This window comes from Ursus maritimus, unplaced genomic scaffold (genome assembly GCF_017311325.1).
Source record: "Ursus maritimus isolate PB19 unplaced genomic scaffold, ASM1731132v1 scaffold_1, whole genome shotgun sequence".
Classification (NCBI taxonomy): Eukaryota; Metazoa; Chordata; class Mammalia; order Carnivora; family Ursidae; genus Ursus; species Ursus maritimus.
Window position 1 is genome coordinate 82,972,547 of NW_024423343.1, and position 16,807 is coordinate 82,989,353.

A 16,807-nucleotide genomic window follows, 5' to 3' on the forward strand; every position below is an offset into this window, starting at 1 on the left:
AGGCAAGAAGAACATTGGAAGCCTAGGGGTTAGCTGCTGATCGAGTGATATCATTCACCATATATATATATATATATATATTAATTATTGGAAGGAGGTAAAGTAAAAATTGCCTATGAATCTTACCTGCATTCCTTTCATGGGCATATTCATTGCTTCTTCTTCTTGCCCTTGACTTAAATATTTATGGAACTGCTTGTTGTCCGATTTAACTACTATTTTACAAGTGAAAAAGTAAAGAAGAAATGTTTTCCTAATGATGGAAATAATTTCCACAATTTAGAAGTAGTGAGGGCTATTTCAAGATCAGTTATAAAAATAAAATGATTTTCCTGTTAATGATTGAACAAACTGAAGGAAGTGTTGGTGTGGGCAGTCCCAAATGGTTAATATTATGAAACTCCTTGCCATTTCTCTTCTGAATGTATTACATTCTTCCATTTAGGAGGTTTTATTTGAAAGGCTCAACTTTAGGTCTGGGTTCCTTAATTCTGGATCAGCTAGCAGGTAGGGTAAGGAGAGGACGTATATGGTAGGAGTAGAGTGAAGGACTCTCCTTGGTTAAACATTTGCTACAGATGGTCCATCCTGAGGATAATTCTTGTGTAGGAAATTAACAATTGGATTTTGACTAGAAATACAGGTATAATGGGTTTATTGTTTATGGAATGTATTTTTCCCTTCTACTCACAGCCATTTAATGCATATTTCCTCAAATTTGTAGTTTTGTTAATGTATAACTGAACAAAAATTGGAAGATTAGATCACTGAATTACAATATGTCATTAATTAAGATAAATCAATTGTTAACATTTTATACATTTTTATCACTATGCAAATATATACATATGAATATTTATTGTTATTAGTAGCCTTTTAACTGAACCATGTATGAATTAGTTGTAGACATGGTGACACTTCACATGTAAACAATTCAATGTGTCTCCCAAGAATAAGTATATTCTCATACATGATGATAATAAAATTATTACACTTGAGAAATTTAAGATTGATAAAAATTTACAGTCTTATATTGAGTTCATATTCAGACTTTTTGTCCTTATAATGTCATTTATAACTGTCTTTTCCCTGTCTAGTATCCTGTCAGGAATCACACATTGAATTTTGTTTTGGTGTCTCTTTATTTTCCTTTAATCTAGATTTTTTTCCCTTTATGACATTGACATTTTTGGAAATCAAGCCTTGTTATTTTGCAGAATGTTTATCTGGTTGTCTCCTCATGACCAAATTCAGATCAAGCATTTTTGGCAGGAGTACTACATTGGTGTTTGTATCTTTGTTAGTGTATCACATTGGGAAATACGTATCACCTGTCCTATTATTGTTCATATTAAGTTTGATGACTTGGGTAAATTGATGTCTACCAAATTTGTCCATTAAGGTACCATTTTTTCTTTGTAGTTATTAAGTAATGTGGGGGCTGCATTTAATGAATTTTTCAGCCTTGTGTGTGAAAAACATTGAGCTTGCTCAGGTCTCATGATTAAGAATGAGTCATTGCTTGCAATAGTATTATATGGAGGGAGAGGAGGGGGTGTTACTCAATAATTAGACCCACAAGTCATCATCCATTTTCTTTTAAGGAAAATATTGACTGATTGAGATTGATATTTTATTTTTCCCTTTACTGAGGATCAGATTTGTAGATAAGTAAATATCTTCATATTTCAGAATTTTCAATCCCAGCTTTAGAAAAGCTTATACTTGGTGGTGGTGGTAGGCATATTTTTGGACAAAATGGGGCATTTTTTCATCATAATTTTTCTCTTTGCTTTAGTTGAGTACAGACAATTAAAAAAATAAGTACATCTCCTTTGTAAGATTTTTCCTTCAAAGCATTAAACCATGACATTAATACAGCAATGTGGGTTTAAAGAGAGATCACTGCCTTTTGGTCTTACGTGCCTTTTTTAGTCCACGAAGAAGACACTTGAATTCCTATTTATGATATATGCACTTATCATGTAATCATTCTTCTTGTGTGAAAGGCTAGTGCTGCAGATCATATAAACACCTGAAGTTAGCCATTTGGCTTGTCAGCCAGGGAGAATTTATAGTAGTTGTAATCATGGTAATAACAAGTATGATATTTTGTATTTATTAAGTATAGAAAAAAGCATTTGTAATGTAAGTGGTCCATAGCCAGTTCATATCCATGGTGTAATGAAAAGTACTTCGGGCTTAGAAGACCAGGAGTCTCTGCTTTGACAGTTTATACCAGCGTGATTCTAGAAAAAAAAGAAAAAAAAACTCTTAACCTTCTTGAACCTCATTTTTTAGAATGGGAATTAAAGCTGTAAGGGTCAAGTAATGCTACATTATGTTATAAAGGTGGCATTCCATCAAAATTGTGTCATCTAAATGTCCTCAGCTGTTCAGGGACTGTAATTTGTCCCTCTTTTGTATCCAGATGTGGTACACCTCGTTAGTGACACATTTCCAGGTTGTCCTAGATAGTTATTACTCCTCTCTTGTCTGCTTCTCTTAATTGTTTATGTCACTGTTGCAGGCAGCATTTATCCTGGTGGGCTCTCTTGTTTCATTTTTTCTGTTCTTCTTGGTTAGACTGGCACTCAATAGGCATTTAGTAAATATTTGTGGAGTGAATGGGTGAATAGACACTTTCATTTATAAACATGGTAGGTAGGCTTTTAGTTTCCTTTTTTCCACAAAGATAAGGAATCCGCTTTCTTCTTATTATTTTTATATTTATGTTTTATATAAGGGGTTTTATAAATGATACATCTGGTGCCATTAGCCGTCTGGTAATAGAGAATAAAATATTTTAAAAAAACACAAAATATTGCAGAACAGTTAAGAAAAGGGAGGGGGAGGGACAGTGAGAAAACATGCCAAGAGAAAAAGACCACACTCGATAAGTCTATTGCATAAATCAAAAGGGTTTATGTCATAACATGAACATGTGCCATTCCTGCTCGTATATTGAATTTCAGTAGTTCGTTGCATAAAGAAGTAAAGTGTAATGAAACTGGCAAGCAAAGTATTCCCCAGTCAGCCTTATCTTTGTTCCATTTGTCCTTCAGATAGAGCTTTTCTTGCCTTTTTCAATAAAATCCATCCGGCTTTTTTTTTTTCTTTCTTTCTTTCTTTCTTCTTTTTTTTTTTTTTTTCTTTTGCATCTCCCAGTAACTGAGCTGAGAAGACCAATGAGATTCGGGGCTTTTATAGTTCTTAGCAGCTGCTTTTTAAGAGCTCAAAACTTAGAATGCTGCTACATGGTATTAAGGCTTAACTGTTGATGTGTCCCTATAGGGGATATGTTTTTCTTGGGGTAGGAAGAAGGAAAAGGGGAGAAGGGTGAAGGATGACCACTTCAGGCATGCTTGGAACAGTAAACTTAAATTTCCTTGTCTCCTAGGATCCTGTTTGCAAGCTCAGTGCTGAACCTGACCGAACTGGCTGCCCTTCGGCCTGACCTTGGGAAATTGAAAAAGATTCTGTACTTCCATGAGAACCAATTGGTATATCCTGTCAAGAAATGTCAGGAGAGGGATTTCCAATATGGATACAACCAAATTCTCTCATGGTAGGTATAGATTGTATCATTATATTTAGTCCTTTGCCACCGTTTTCTTTATAGATAGTTAGCTTTTAAATCTCGAGACCTACTGTCCACTTATTTAAAAAACACCTGAAAGTAGGTGCGTATGTTTAAACATACCTTCCACGGTAGTAATTGCTTGTGCCTTTGCAATATATATATAGGAGAACAGCTAATCTTTTTATAAAATACACATATGTAACAATCTAATTATATGTTGACCTAGTTAGTCTATTTTCTACAACATTCAAAATAGAATCAAAGTGTTGACAAGAGACCTTTACCCCTTGATTCCATCATGTATTGTTTAAGGGATACTTTTAGAAAAGAGCAGTTAGTCAATTCTCATTTACCAACTACTTTCAATATATCCAGCTGAAATCAAAATAGAAATTTACAGAGGAAGAAATAAAAATTAAAGCATAATAGAGCAAGGGGGTTTTGTCCTTCTTTTCTTATTGTTTATAAGAGAAAACGATGGAAAATGAATCTTTAGGTGGTTGGTTCTTTTTTTCTTACCCTCATTGAATCTTCTGAAATTGCACAGACTTAAAATACCATGACATTTCAAAGGTGATGGTCCTTCTCTATTGTTACTTCAACAAAGTATATCTCTTGAAGCTTAGTTAATGAAAGAAGTTAATAACAACTCTGAAACGGCTTTGCGATTGGATCCTATTCACATAACTGCAGCAATCAAATAGAATCAGGTTGGCTGTGATTGGGTACATCTTACTCACCTTTTTAAATTGTTATTAGCAACTGGGATTGATGATGTGTTTAAACAGACTCCCAACTCTTACAAGCATATTCCATAGTTTAGTTGACATAGAAAAACAGCTATATGGTAATATTTCTGTGTTTCGAGCATTTCGTAAATGTTTTCCTGCAATCATTTTTACAAGCTGCTTCAATTGGGAAGTAGCAGCGCTATCAAAATAGAGTGGGACTGCTTCACGTCAAGTGTCTCGTAAAAAAGCAACCGTTTAAGATTTCATAATAAAATTAAAATACTTTATTTTATATTGAAACAGAGAAGGGAAATATGTTTTAAAAACAAAAATAAAATCATTTTGTGCTTTATCGATACGGAAAACATTTGTAATATTCTTTTGATTTCTTGAATTAGCGTCATTCTTTTCCTCTGATACTGTGGGTTTATTACCCCTGAGAAATAACTGGGGAAAAAAATTAAGTCTATTTTTCCCTTTATGGGTGGCTTTAAAGTTAATGGAAGTTACACCCACTCGTATCAGAGAGGAAATGCATGAAAAGAATATTTCTGTAGACTGTCTTGGATCTTTAATTTAGCATAGACTGGATTTTTAAGAGTGTAAGTAGTTGGGTTGCATTGCCCTATGAGGGCAGATGTCTATAAAAAATTTTAGCTCACTGCCCCTCATCTCTCTATTTTATAAAAGATTGTTTTTGCTCAAAAGGAATGAGACTGTAAAAGCCCGTATGTGATTTTCTGGCATTGCTCTTCTCAAGAGGGTAAACTGATAGACAAGCTCGGAGAGAAAGAAGTAGACTCAATCATTGGTTGAACTCTTAATGAGAAAAAAATGGTTTGCAGTTGTCCAGAGGAAAAATAAGAGTGTCAGAAAGTAGTCCTGTTTCAGATTCTCTGAAAAGTATGAGTCTTGCTTCCTCAAATGTTTCTTTAGTTTTCTTGCTGACTTCTGCTTTTGTTGGCACTGTCGGATTTCTTTCTTGACCGAGTGGCAGTTAAGGACTTCAGAGGTGACTGACATAAGCACTCACCTTAAATAGAGGTTTCACTAACCTTCTGACTTATGAACACATGTCGTAACAGTATATTATGACCTGTGGGTCGCTATTACAATATGTGACATATGGTGAAAACAGACTAGCTGTAAAGCATCCTTCAACTTTTGGTATATTATTATATTGGCTTCCTTATTGCTTGCTGTTGTGTCAGCACTTCTGTGACATTCTTTTGTATTATCCGTGCTGTTATCATCCCTACCCCCAAATTTCCACTAGGTTGCAACCAAAAAAAAAAAAAAAAAATACTTGTAGGGAAAAGCAGTTTTGCAGGGGAGGCATAAAGGTGGCAGTTCAACATTCCCGCTGCGTATTAATAATAGGAACTTTGGCTGTCCTCAGTAAACGGAGGATTTGCTATGGTATTCCTATTCTGTAAGCTCTGCCTCTTCATGTGTGTTTTGCCGTCTTACGGACTTATGTGTCTTTCCATTTTCTTAATTTATCACTTTAAAGCTGAAATAAAACTAACTGCTATTTGAGCTTATATACCTTCTCACTAAAACATTTGTGTGCATTTTACTGAGATCCAGTGACAGTGAGACACTGAATCATTGCTTAAAGCAAAGAGGGCCATTTTAAAAAATCAAACCAATTATTTATTAAATCAGTGTTTTACCCATAAAGGGAACATACTACATATTCAGGTTTTATCCGGCTTGCCTCTAGTTATCATTTGTGTTCATTGGCCTTCAAGAAAATGTTATAGGCAATTCTGAACACTGTTGGCATATTTATGACACCTAAGATTTGTTGTCGCATTTCGTTACAACAATGTATCTTAGATTATTTGTATTTAAAAAACATGAAAGGGAGGAACACAATCTTTCCATCAAAAGTAATAGATAGTATTATATTTATTTCATTTAATTCTGAAGGTCCATGGTGGTGTGGTCCTTCTTCTTCTTTGACTACCCCAAATATAACATAATAGTAAAATAAGTTATTTGTAGAGATCCCATATAATCCTTCCTGTAGTGTTCCAGAACTTAAAAAAAAAATCTAATGGTTTCTTGAAGCAAGGATTAAACAAGAAATAGACTTTAACCATATGTTTAAAGGTATGCTTTATCTGAACTAGTCTCCTTGAAGGTACTGACATGTCTGGCAGATGTTCTGTTGTTAGTAGTATGGTGTAAAATGGCATGGATCACTGACATAGAAATCCAACATGGGTATGTGGACCACAAAGAAAAAAGTCCTGCTGTACTTAGTGTTGTTGATAATACAGAAAGTCCTGACACTGCAGAAAAATAAACTTTGTTTGAAGCCTCGTCAGATCCCAATACATCATTTAATTCCTGTCTTGCCTTTCCTCCCTGATGCCAACAATCTTAACTTACGTGATACAATGGGAATGAAGCTAACTAGTTTTCTATTACAGGCAATTTCGTAAATACTGATGGGAAATGCAGAGTTCTTTGCAAACCCAAGTACAGTATAAACTCTGATTAACACAGAGGTCTTGGGCTTATAAAAAGTAACTGAATGAATGTGGGTTCATCATTCACGTTTATCCCTTCCCTTTCCAGCCTGGTGGCTGATGTGGTGGTATTCAACTCGGTTTTTAATATGGAGTCATTTCTCACCTCTATTGGAAAATTTATGAAGCTGATTCCTGATCACAGACCCAAGGATCTGGAAGGCATCATCAGACCCAAGTGCCAAGTTATTTACTTTCCCATCAGGTTTCCCGATGTGAGCAGGTCAGTATGTTTGACTCCGTTTTCAATATTGTGTCATAAATTATTCCCCAAATGTATAGAAATTGGTGGTGTTCTTGCCAATTTTAACTTTTCAGCATAACCATGGTTAATTAGAGAATCAAGTTCTATTTCACCATGCTGTGATTTACAAACATTTTAAGTAATCATGTGTCCAGCCGATCCCTGAATGTTTAGTTCTGATATTGAGTTCATCCTTTCTTTTCTGTTATTTATTGGTTTCCTCATCAAGCTGCTTTGGCTTTTTTGACACTTACTGTTTTGTTTCTTTATTTGTTGTTTTGTTACAGAAGTCATTGTCAAGCATATTTCTCAACCTTTGCGTTCAGCTTATGCCCATGGGTTTATATGTATATAGCAACTGTTCTAAGTAAATCAATGTTAAATTTCACTGCTAGGGTTACTTTCATTTCCCATGCTATTTTCTTCTATTTTTTCCTTCTTCCATTTTTTAATTATTTATATTATCTTAATAAAGAGTTAGGTCTTCTATATTAGGTTACAAATGTACTTAATTGCCATTTCTCTCTCTCTGTTACTAAGGACATTTTTTATTACCCTAGTTGCTGGGCCCACCCCGAATTAGCAGTGGATGATGTGGCTCAAAGGGAACATTCTCAAATTCCTTTTCACTTCTGATTAAACCTAGCAAAACGGTTTTTATTACCAGTAGGAATATTTCTCCCGTGTGAACAGAAAGTTTACTTCAGTGGGACTCTTACTAGCTGGGGATGCTGCTGTTTGCAACTGACGATGTCCTTAAAAAGAGTTCAGGGACAGCTGTTTCTTCCCCGTCCCTGAAAGGAAGGCAGGAAACAATTTAATGTCTATGCATGTTATGCAGGAGGTCAGCGTTACTCTCTGTGTTCTAGATTTACTGAGTTCACCCAGATTTTGCTGCGGGATCAGTAGTCCTCATCAGCACTCTTAATGCTGATTTATTTGAGTGTTTTACTAGTTAATATTTCATTGAAGAAAAGTCTGCCTAATACCAAATCAAGTTAGTGAGTCATAAAATTTAGGTTGGACAGCCTTGCCCAGTTCTTACTTTATAGAGTTCAGAAAGCAGAGGCCCAAAGAAGCAGACTGGCTTGTACTCACACTGCTGATTATTGTCATAGACTGGATTATGGTTTTTTATTCAATTTTCTGTTTACTGTTCAAGCTTCCTATCACTATAGGTCATTTGGTAAAAACATTTAATCATTTATTTGCAGTTTTGACAACTGTCAGACTAAGCAAAACTAAGATCAAAATTGATTTTCAGTTATATATGCATATGCATAAATATGTATATGCAATATAATGTGTATTTATATATATAATATGTGGGATGAGAGAATTTCAACTTCTGAAAAATATAATTGTTACACTTTAGATCTATGATTAGTTAAAAAACAGTTTATATTTTAGGCCATATTTTTAAAATATGGACTTTATTTTTTTTGACATGTTTTTAAGATTTTCATATAATGTACACTCAAAATGTACATCTTTAACTTAGTAGGTGATTATACTACATCTTAATTATTACCACTATAGAATTCCAAATAAATAATATGTTTTAAAATTCATTTGCATCTGATATATTCCTACAACATCATATGTTTAATACACCTGTGGCAATTGAATAGTTTATTAATTTGGACTATATTACCATAAATAAATCTAGCTAAATGGAAAAAGGTTAAGAAATATTGTGGCCAAGATAACATTCATAAGCAAGGTCTTAGCCCAGAGTGTTATTTGAATTATTTTCAAATGGTAATTTGCTTTATCCAACCCAAACTCATATAGTGTAAGTAAGTGATTATTTGCATGAATGACAATCATTCTAATGCCTGCAGTCTTAAAAGAGTATTATTTTGTTGAGATGTTGAAAAATATTTAGTAATTCCAAGGGCAACATAAGCAAGGTGATTAAAAAAAAAAAACAACTTTTGAATGCTTCTTTCTCCCTATATAAATATTGTTTGGTCATGGGAAAAATAAATTTAAGTAAACACAAAGTAGAAGATATAATTAAATTATTAATCCAATGTGCTATAATAGAGTATACTATAATGGATATTAGTCAGAGAAGGGGAAAAGCTGTGTTTCAGCAAAAAATATGAGGATTTCTAAACTTGTTAACAGTTAAAATTCAGAGCATGTCAGTCACATTAGGATGTCAGTAATATTGAGCTTTGTGGCAACTGCTGTTACCTATTGCCCTCCTCACTCCTCACTGCCTTGTCTTTCTCAAAGACCAGAAAAATAGTTGCAAGAAAAAATATCACTTAAAACTATGATTATATATATTTGGGGTGCCAGGGTGGCTCAGTCGGTTAAGGGTCTGGCTCTTGGTTTCGGCTCAGGTCGTGATCTCAGGGTCGTGAGATCAAGCCCCGCGTCAGGCTCCATGCTCAGCGGACAGTCTGCTTGAGAGTCTCTCTCTCTCTCCCCTCTCTCTGTCTCTGCCCCTCCCCCCGCTCATGTGCTCTTTCTCTCTCAAATAAATAAATATCTTAAAAAAAAAAAAGAAACTATCATTATATGTATTAAACATTCGGAGATGGGCAAGCTCTTAATCACTGGAGGTGTACATACATGTATTTGAGTCTTCACTACTACTTACTAGCTCTGTGACCTATGTAAGTGTAATGACCCTGAACTTAGGTTCTTTAATGTTATGATTATATTTACCTTGTCATCTCATAGGCATTGTGTAGTGACTAAAGGAAATAATGCACGTGCAAAATGCCTAGCATAGTGCCTGGTATGTAATAGCCCCCCCCCCCCGAAAGACTACTTCATCTTATTAATTTCCCCACTCCATTGTTATATAACCTAACACATTTATTGCCACCTGAATATAAAGTACTCTCTTCCTCTCTGCCATTTCTTAATCAGCACGTGAAATTACAGAAGTATCCTGCCAAAGGAGCAGCCTAATATAAATAAAGAGGTTCATTTATTATTCTCTTTATCATCCTGACTCAGTCTTTGGGCCTCATAGGAACCTACCATCTATTGATGGGGCCAACTCCTTACGTTTGATTTTTTTCTTGTCCTAAATGTCCTCCTTCCTTCTTGAGCTCAATCTCCATATTTGATCATCATCCTTGCTGTCTTGAATATACTCTCAATTTTTTTGCACTTTTCCTTTAATTTGATTAGGAGAAAATCCTCCAGGGGTACTTATAGGTCTACTCTAAATGCATCTGGTCCCTCTGAGCTGCATGGCAAGCAGACCACATTTCCTATCTTCTAGATAACTAAGCATGCATTTTCTTGCTTTGTAAATGTCTGATACCAAATATCCTATCTTCATTCTCCAGTTATGACTGAGAAAATAGAAGCAATCGGCAGAGAATTTCTGTATGCTGCCACTACCACGTCTGCCCATCCATGTGCTTCTGGGTGCATATTCTTTTTCTTCATACCTTTTAATGTGGATGAATTGACTGCTTCTGTGTGGGGTCTTTGCCTCCACAAGAGTCCATCCTTCTTGCATACCAAAGGACTACTGTCCTAGCAATTTGTCCTTCTCTGTTCTGCATCATCAGTTTTCCTGTCTTCCAGGTCATTAATATTAGTATAAGAAAAATGCTGTTTGTTTTACATCTTTAAAATAAAAAAAAGTAATTTCTTGATTCCACTTCTCTCTTCTGCTACTGCCTGTCTTCTTTTCCTCTGTTAATAGTAAAACCTCCTGAAAGAGTTGTTTATACTTGCTTCTAATTTTATTCTTACTGCTCTATCTTATAGCTACTTCACTGAAACTGTTTTTGTCAAGGTTACCTATGACTTCCATGCCTCTCTAAATCCTGTGGTCAATTTTCAGTGCTCATCTTACTTAACATATGAGCAGCATTTGACACACTATGACACATTCTTCCGTTGGTTTCTAGGACACACAGTTTGCTACTTCGCAGGCTTGTTGCTGGTTTCTCATCATTACCCTGGCTTTGAACTTCAGACTGGCCTTTGGCACTCTTAGCACTTACAGGGTTGGTGGAGGAAGAGCCCAGGATTGAAAAGAGAAGAAAAAAGAGTCAGGAGGTCAACACTGAGAGAATTATCCTCTGGAGCAAAGGGAAGAGGGCTTTAAGAAGGTGGTCAGTAGTGAATTCAGAGAAGTAAGGTTAAATAATATCCTTGAATTTGACAATTAAAGGGTCAGTGGTACCCCATCCTGCATTCTGTTAACTCACAGAAAAGTTTCTTTTGTTCTTTCTGGTAGCCAGAGAAAGTTAGGATCCACGTGTGGGTGAGATCTCTTTCCTGTCCTGTCTCTTTGCCTCTCTCTATCTCTGTCTCTGTCTCTGTCTCTCTCTCTCTCTCACACACACACACACACACACACACACACACACGCACACAGATTCTGCTCCTCATTTTGTGGATGAGAGCACCAAGGTTCAGAGAAGTTAAGTGTGTCCTAGTAACCACACAGCTGGATACAGACAGAGCAAGAACTGGAACTCCTATCTCAGAATCTCCATCCCGCGCTCAGCCCACCACTTACTGTGAATGCAGTTTCAGAGGTCGTGATTGTCTGATTTCTCAGCTGACAGCACGTTAGCAGCATCACATTGGGGGTGTGATAGAGGCAGGCTCACTGACAGCAGTAAAAAGTGACAGCTGACTGACAGCTCGACAACAAGGGAGGAGAGAGATAAACTATTAAAAAAAATATATGAGAAGTGAAAAAGCAGAGCAGCCTGGAGCCATTCTATGGCAGGGCAGGCATCCGCGCGCGTTGAGGAACCCTTGCAGACCTTCCTCCACGACTGTACAGCTTGTGCATCACAAGGATGACTGCGATGTATTAAACAAGGTGAAATGATAACCAGTAAATTCTGTGTAAGAATGGAGGGAAATGCATAACTCACTTTTGGCAGAAATGATAAGTAACAGCAAATGGAGGTAAACCTCATGCCTCACTCTAGGATGTACGTGAGCCGTAGTCACCTGAAGGAAGACAGTACACATCTAAACCCTTCCCAGTGCTAATACCTGTTAGCGTAGGTGACCATCTTTTTTAGGTCTTCCTGATTGGAGCCATTTTATGGACCAAATCTCCCTTTGCTGCTGGGGCGCATACCCAGGCTCCTTTGGTCCTGAAGGCATCCAGGCCTGCCAGATGATCAGCGGTCAACAAGACAGACTTTGCAGTATTAATACCATGCGTTAGCCTGTTTGGGCTGCTGTAACAGAATACCGTAGACTGGGTGGCTAATCAACAGCAGGAATTTATTTCTTATAGTTCTGGAGCCAGGCAAGGCCGAGACTGAGGCTCTGGCAGATTTGGTGTCTGGGGAAGGTCTGTTTTCTGTGTTCGTGCTGGGTTCTTACATGATGGAGGGAGCGAGAGAGCTCTCTGGAGTCTTTTTATTTTATAAAGATACTAATCCCATCGATGAGGGATCTACCCTCATGATGTGAGTATCTCCCAAAGTCCTTGCCTCCTAACACCATCATACATGGGGGCAGGGCAGGATTTCAACGTACGAATTCCAGAGGACTCCAGACATTCGTCCTGTAGCACGCCAGAAGATAAATATGATTTTAAGACTTGATGAGGTGAGACTCATGAGTGGGAAGCCTATTCTGTGTTAGAGAGTATAGGTTGGCTTGGAAATTAAGGAAATTTCACTGGATATATTAAGAAGGCAGATTTCATGTAGAAGTCCATGGTGCTGCTGGGTGTGTGATGGAAAGAATAAAGAAGCAGTCCTGCAGCCAACAGAGCCAGACACTGGCTAGAGGAAGCCAGCATTTTCCAAACAGGCAAGGCCTGGTACAACTAGGGGATTTTATGTATCCAGGCCTTTGTGCAAGTCTCACTGTAATGAAATCAGAACATCAGAGGGATTTGCACCTTGCTTTCCGACAGGGTCATCTTTAGAAGGTAGAATTAACCATAACAGCTAACCTTACTGATTCTTATTTTAGTCCTGCATTGTGCTAAGCCTGTTATACGTATTTTAGCATTTTGTTCTTCCAACAATTCTGAAAGCTATTTTCCATTTATAGTTGCAGAAACTCAGCCATAGAGAATGTAAATAACTTTTGCCTATAGTCATACAGATAGTAAAGGTAGAACAAGAAATCAAATATTTTTAAATCTGATTTTAGAACCCAAATTCTTACCATTTTTTTTCTATATTGCTTGTCCCCCTAAAAGAGGTTCAGGTCTCTGGTACTTGACTCTGACCAGTGAAGAACAAATGATTTAGAAAAGAGAATTGACAGAAATATTGAATAAAAGGGAGCATGTCATGGTAATATTATGAAAGAAAGGACTCCAGGCTTTAGAAAGCAGACTTTTAAAAGGTTGAAGTTTTGAAAAAGAGGATACCTGAAGAGGAATGAGAAATTTTAAAAACAATTCTGACAGTAAATTGAAATAGGCCTAAAGAAGCAGAATGGGAAGACTACATCATCAAAGGAACAGCTGTAGGCTCAGACCATTACTTCTGGATCAGAAAACCATTTTTTTCTATTCGTAAATATCTCTCATTTATCCAAACTCTCTTCCCTTACAAGTTAGCTTGTAGCATGACACCTGTCTTATCGGGCCCCGTCTGATCCATCACGTTAGATGTTTGGGGTGGAGTTGACTGTGTTGGGACATCATCACACTTCCATCTCTCTCCCCTACAGGATTTGGTACTGAGGGACCATTCATGATTTTCATAGAACGAGATTATCCCTACTCCCGACAAATTGGTATCACATAAGAATGTATTATACAAATACAGTGTATTACAAAGTAGTATTTCTTATCCTTGAAAAAGATCAGGTCTTCCTAAGGAATTCCATCAGGGAGCTGAGGAGGGAATATCAAAGTGGATATCATCTGCTTCAAATAACATTTGGTTGGATTAAAGGTGAAGAGAGATAAAGGCTCAAGACTGTCAAATCCTGATACTTGTATGTATTTATCACGTTTGCCTTCTTAGTGCCATTATATGGTGAAAAAAGCTTAAATTTCTTTATTATAGTTACACATAATTGATATAAAAAGATCAAATATATGTGTTTCCAGTGGAGACCATAATAAAAAATCATCCATTTATTTTTTAATGAAGGGATGAGTGGATGGTATTTCCTTAGGAGTTGAAGTTTAGATTTGGAGCAGATTGAAGAGTGTATACTTTAGATGGAAAAATCAGAGCTTTTTCTGTGGTTCAGGTCCCATTTAGTCACCACAGAGAATATCAAGTATCCATCTTGTTGTGATCAATGGAGAAGAATTTCATACGCTTCTGTAATCATTTCACTATGCATTCCTATTTTCCACAGTACTGGATTGTCAGAGTTGCCTGAATAAACAATAGTAGATTTTACCTGTGAGTTTTCTTATTTCATAGTAGATTTTGTATCCTGGGGACAGGAATGATATGAAAAGCATCTCTGCTTTCCTCCTCCAACATTTTTGACAGCAAAGGAGAGAGGAAAACAATGTTGGTCATTTGGAGTAATATCAGTTATTGAAACCCTAAGAATTTCTCTACATGTTTCTCTCCACCTTTTCCATGTAGCTAAAATGTGAAGCCAAAACAGAGGTCTATGGACTTCATGTAACTATTTTAGAAACAAAAATGTAGAATTTGAAAAACAGTGTGAAAACTTTAAATGAAAACTCTCAGGCTGTGCAAACAAAGGCGAGGAGCCTAAGGGCTTTTTGAAGAATTCTTATTAAAAAAAAAAAAAACACTATTTTACATTGCAAAGCAGATGTGTCAGAAAACAACAGCAGATCTGTAATTTGAGAATTCGTGGATTGATAGGACAGAAGGCAGCCCCCGTGGCTCCCCACAGAAAACTTTGTTTTCTGCAGTCAAGAGTTCTGCTTTTTTTTTTTGGGGGGGGGTTGCCATGAAACACCTTAATCTTCTTACCACATGTGGTCATATTTCTCAGATATTTTAAGTATTAGTTAGACATATTAATAAAATATTGCCGTTGCTCTATGAAATAATGAAGTGGGTACTGTCTTCTTGAATATTAATCTAGATTTGAAATAGAAGAAGAGTTTTGCTTTTACAAATTTAAACATATCCATATTTGCTAACAATTATTTTGGCTCTTCAAAATGAATGCAAAAATGTGTTCCATTTGAATGTCATTTTAAAAAAATTTTTATAGAATCACTGTACTAAAAAAAAAACTTTTGATAAATCATTCCAATGTTTAACACCACTCACTTTCACGAAATCTCCTTTATATCTAATGCAAATCTTTCATGCTGTGTTATATTCTAACCATCTTCCTCTTACTATTCTTGTTAAGAAAAGAATTTGGAAGAACAAACTCTTGCTTACTCAAAATGTATTTTTAATGAAAGTATCATTCATGTTAATGCCTAATTACTGCAATTAGATTTCTGTTCTCTTCAATTTATACAACAATAACCTCACCCAAAAGAAGTGCTCTAAATTCAGCAGCAGCCGCCACAAAAACTGTCCTTTTATAAGATGATTTACCCCTGTTCTCAAGTAAAGAGAATGTTTGGCTTCAGACATCAAAGACTCGAGGTACATTTTTTTTTTTTTAATTCCTCATTGTTCTGTTCAGAGTAATCTGGGAGGCAAGAAGCAAAGGCCACAGATCATGGGGTAGAGAAATAATTAAAAATCAGAACATGCTTAGCTAGGGACTACATCATCTCTCCAAAAGGAGTCATGGAGCAGGGCTGCTACAAAATGGGGATGAATGTCATTCAATAAACTCAACCATAGGAGAATTCAGCAAAAGGTTCATTCACTTAGGATCTCTTCCCCTCACTGGGCTTAGAGGCTATGACTGAGCTTCCTATAGCATAATGAATGATCATCAGTGTGGACCCATCCAGGCAAGAACAATGTATGTGATATATTCTGTTTATTACGTGAGGGCTCTATGTACAACGCATGTTAGAAAGATTTCAGATAAATAACTTTGATGTTTAAAGCGTCAAGCTTTGATTACCTTCCTAAAAAGCCCTTATTCCGTCATTCCATTTGGGGTAACCCTGAATCAAAAGTGGGAGACAGCAGGGTGGTGTACAGCAATCTAGTTTGTCTTCTGTCACTTACTACTACTGCTCAGTCTGAAGCAAATCACTTAACGTCCTAGAACTTCCGTTTTCCCATCTGTAAAAAGGTAATCGAAAGAGTACCTATCTCTTAGATTTATTATGCCAATTGAGATAATTATTACAACGTGCTGACTGAGCTCCATGCCTACCACCTAGTAATGTTCAGTAAATGTTAGTGATTTTATTTATACTCCCATCATCGCCGTTTTGGTTATCTGTTTGATAGGCTTTCTGATAAGCTCACCCACCCAGTATGATTCCAACCTCAAAAGGGAGGGGGAACAAAATTTCGAAAACCCTAATAATTTTGTAGAATATCTGACGATCTGAATTCAAATAAGGGTAAGGGCTGTCTTATACCCTGTCAATCCACATAACCGCAGCGCATGAGAGGGCATAATTCAGCAGTGCAAGAAATGGAAAGTCACATGGGCTGTTTCCACATCTGCCTGACACCTGTGATATGGATGCATTCCTCATGGTGCTAGAGTGTGGAATGGTGAGTGGGGTGATCGGTACAGAAGTCATTGTAGTTGTTCAGTGTTCTTGTGAAGAATGCTGGGGAGTGTTTTAGATAGTTTTCCACTAAAAAAGAAACTATTTGGAATGTATCATTCAGCAGTAAACTGCCAGAATAATCTC

The 16,807-nt window shown here is 36.5% G+C and overlaps 1 protein-coding gene across 16 annotated transcripts in view; it reads left to right on the top strand.

Annotated features, from left to right (window-relative positions):
• GTDC1 (glycosyltransferase like domain containing 1) overlaps positions 1-16,807 on the top strand; it is a 403,613-nt gene that overhangs the window by 178,434 nt on the left and 208,372 nt on the right. For all 16 annotated transcript variants that reach the window (XR_005838888.1, XR_005838889.1, XR_005838892.1 and 13 more), the window contains 2 exons: positions 3,401-3,568; positions 6,904-7,077. Coding sequence is in view for 13 of the 16 variants with exons in the window: in XM_040645229.1 (XP_040501163.1) it covers positions 3,401-3,568; positions 6,904-7,077 (342 nt within the window). In the remaining 3 variants the exon portion in view is untranslated. The remainder of the gene's footprint in view (positions 1-3,400; positions 3,569-6,903; positions 7,078-16,807) is intronic.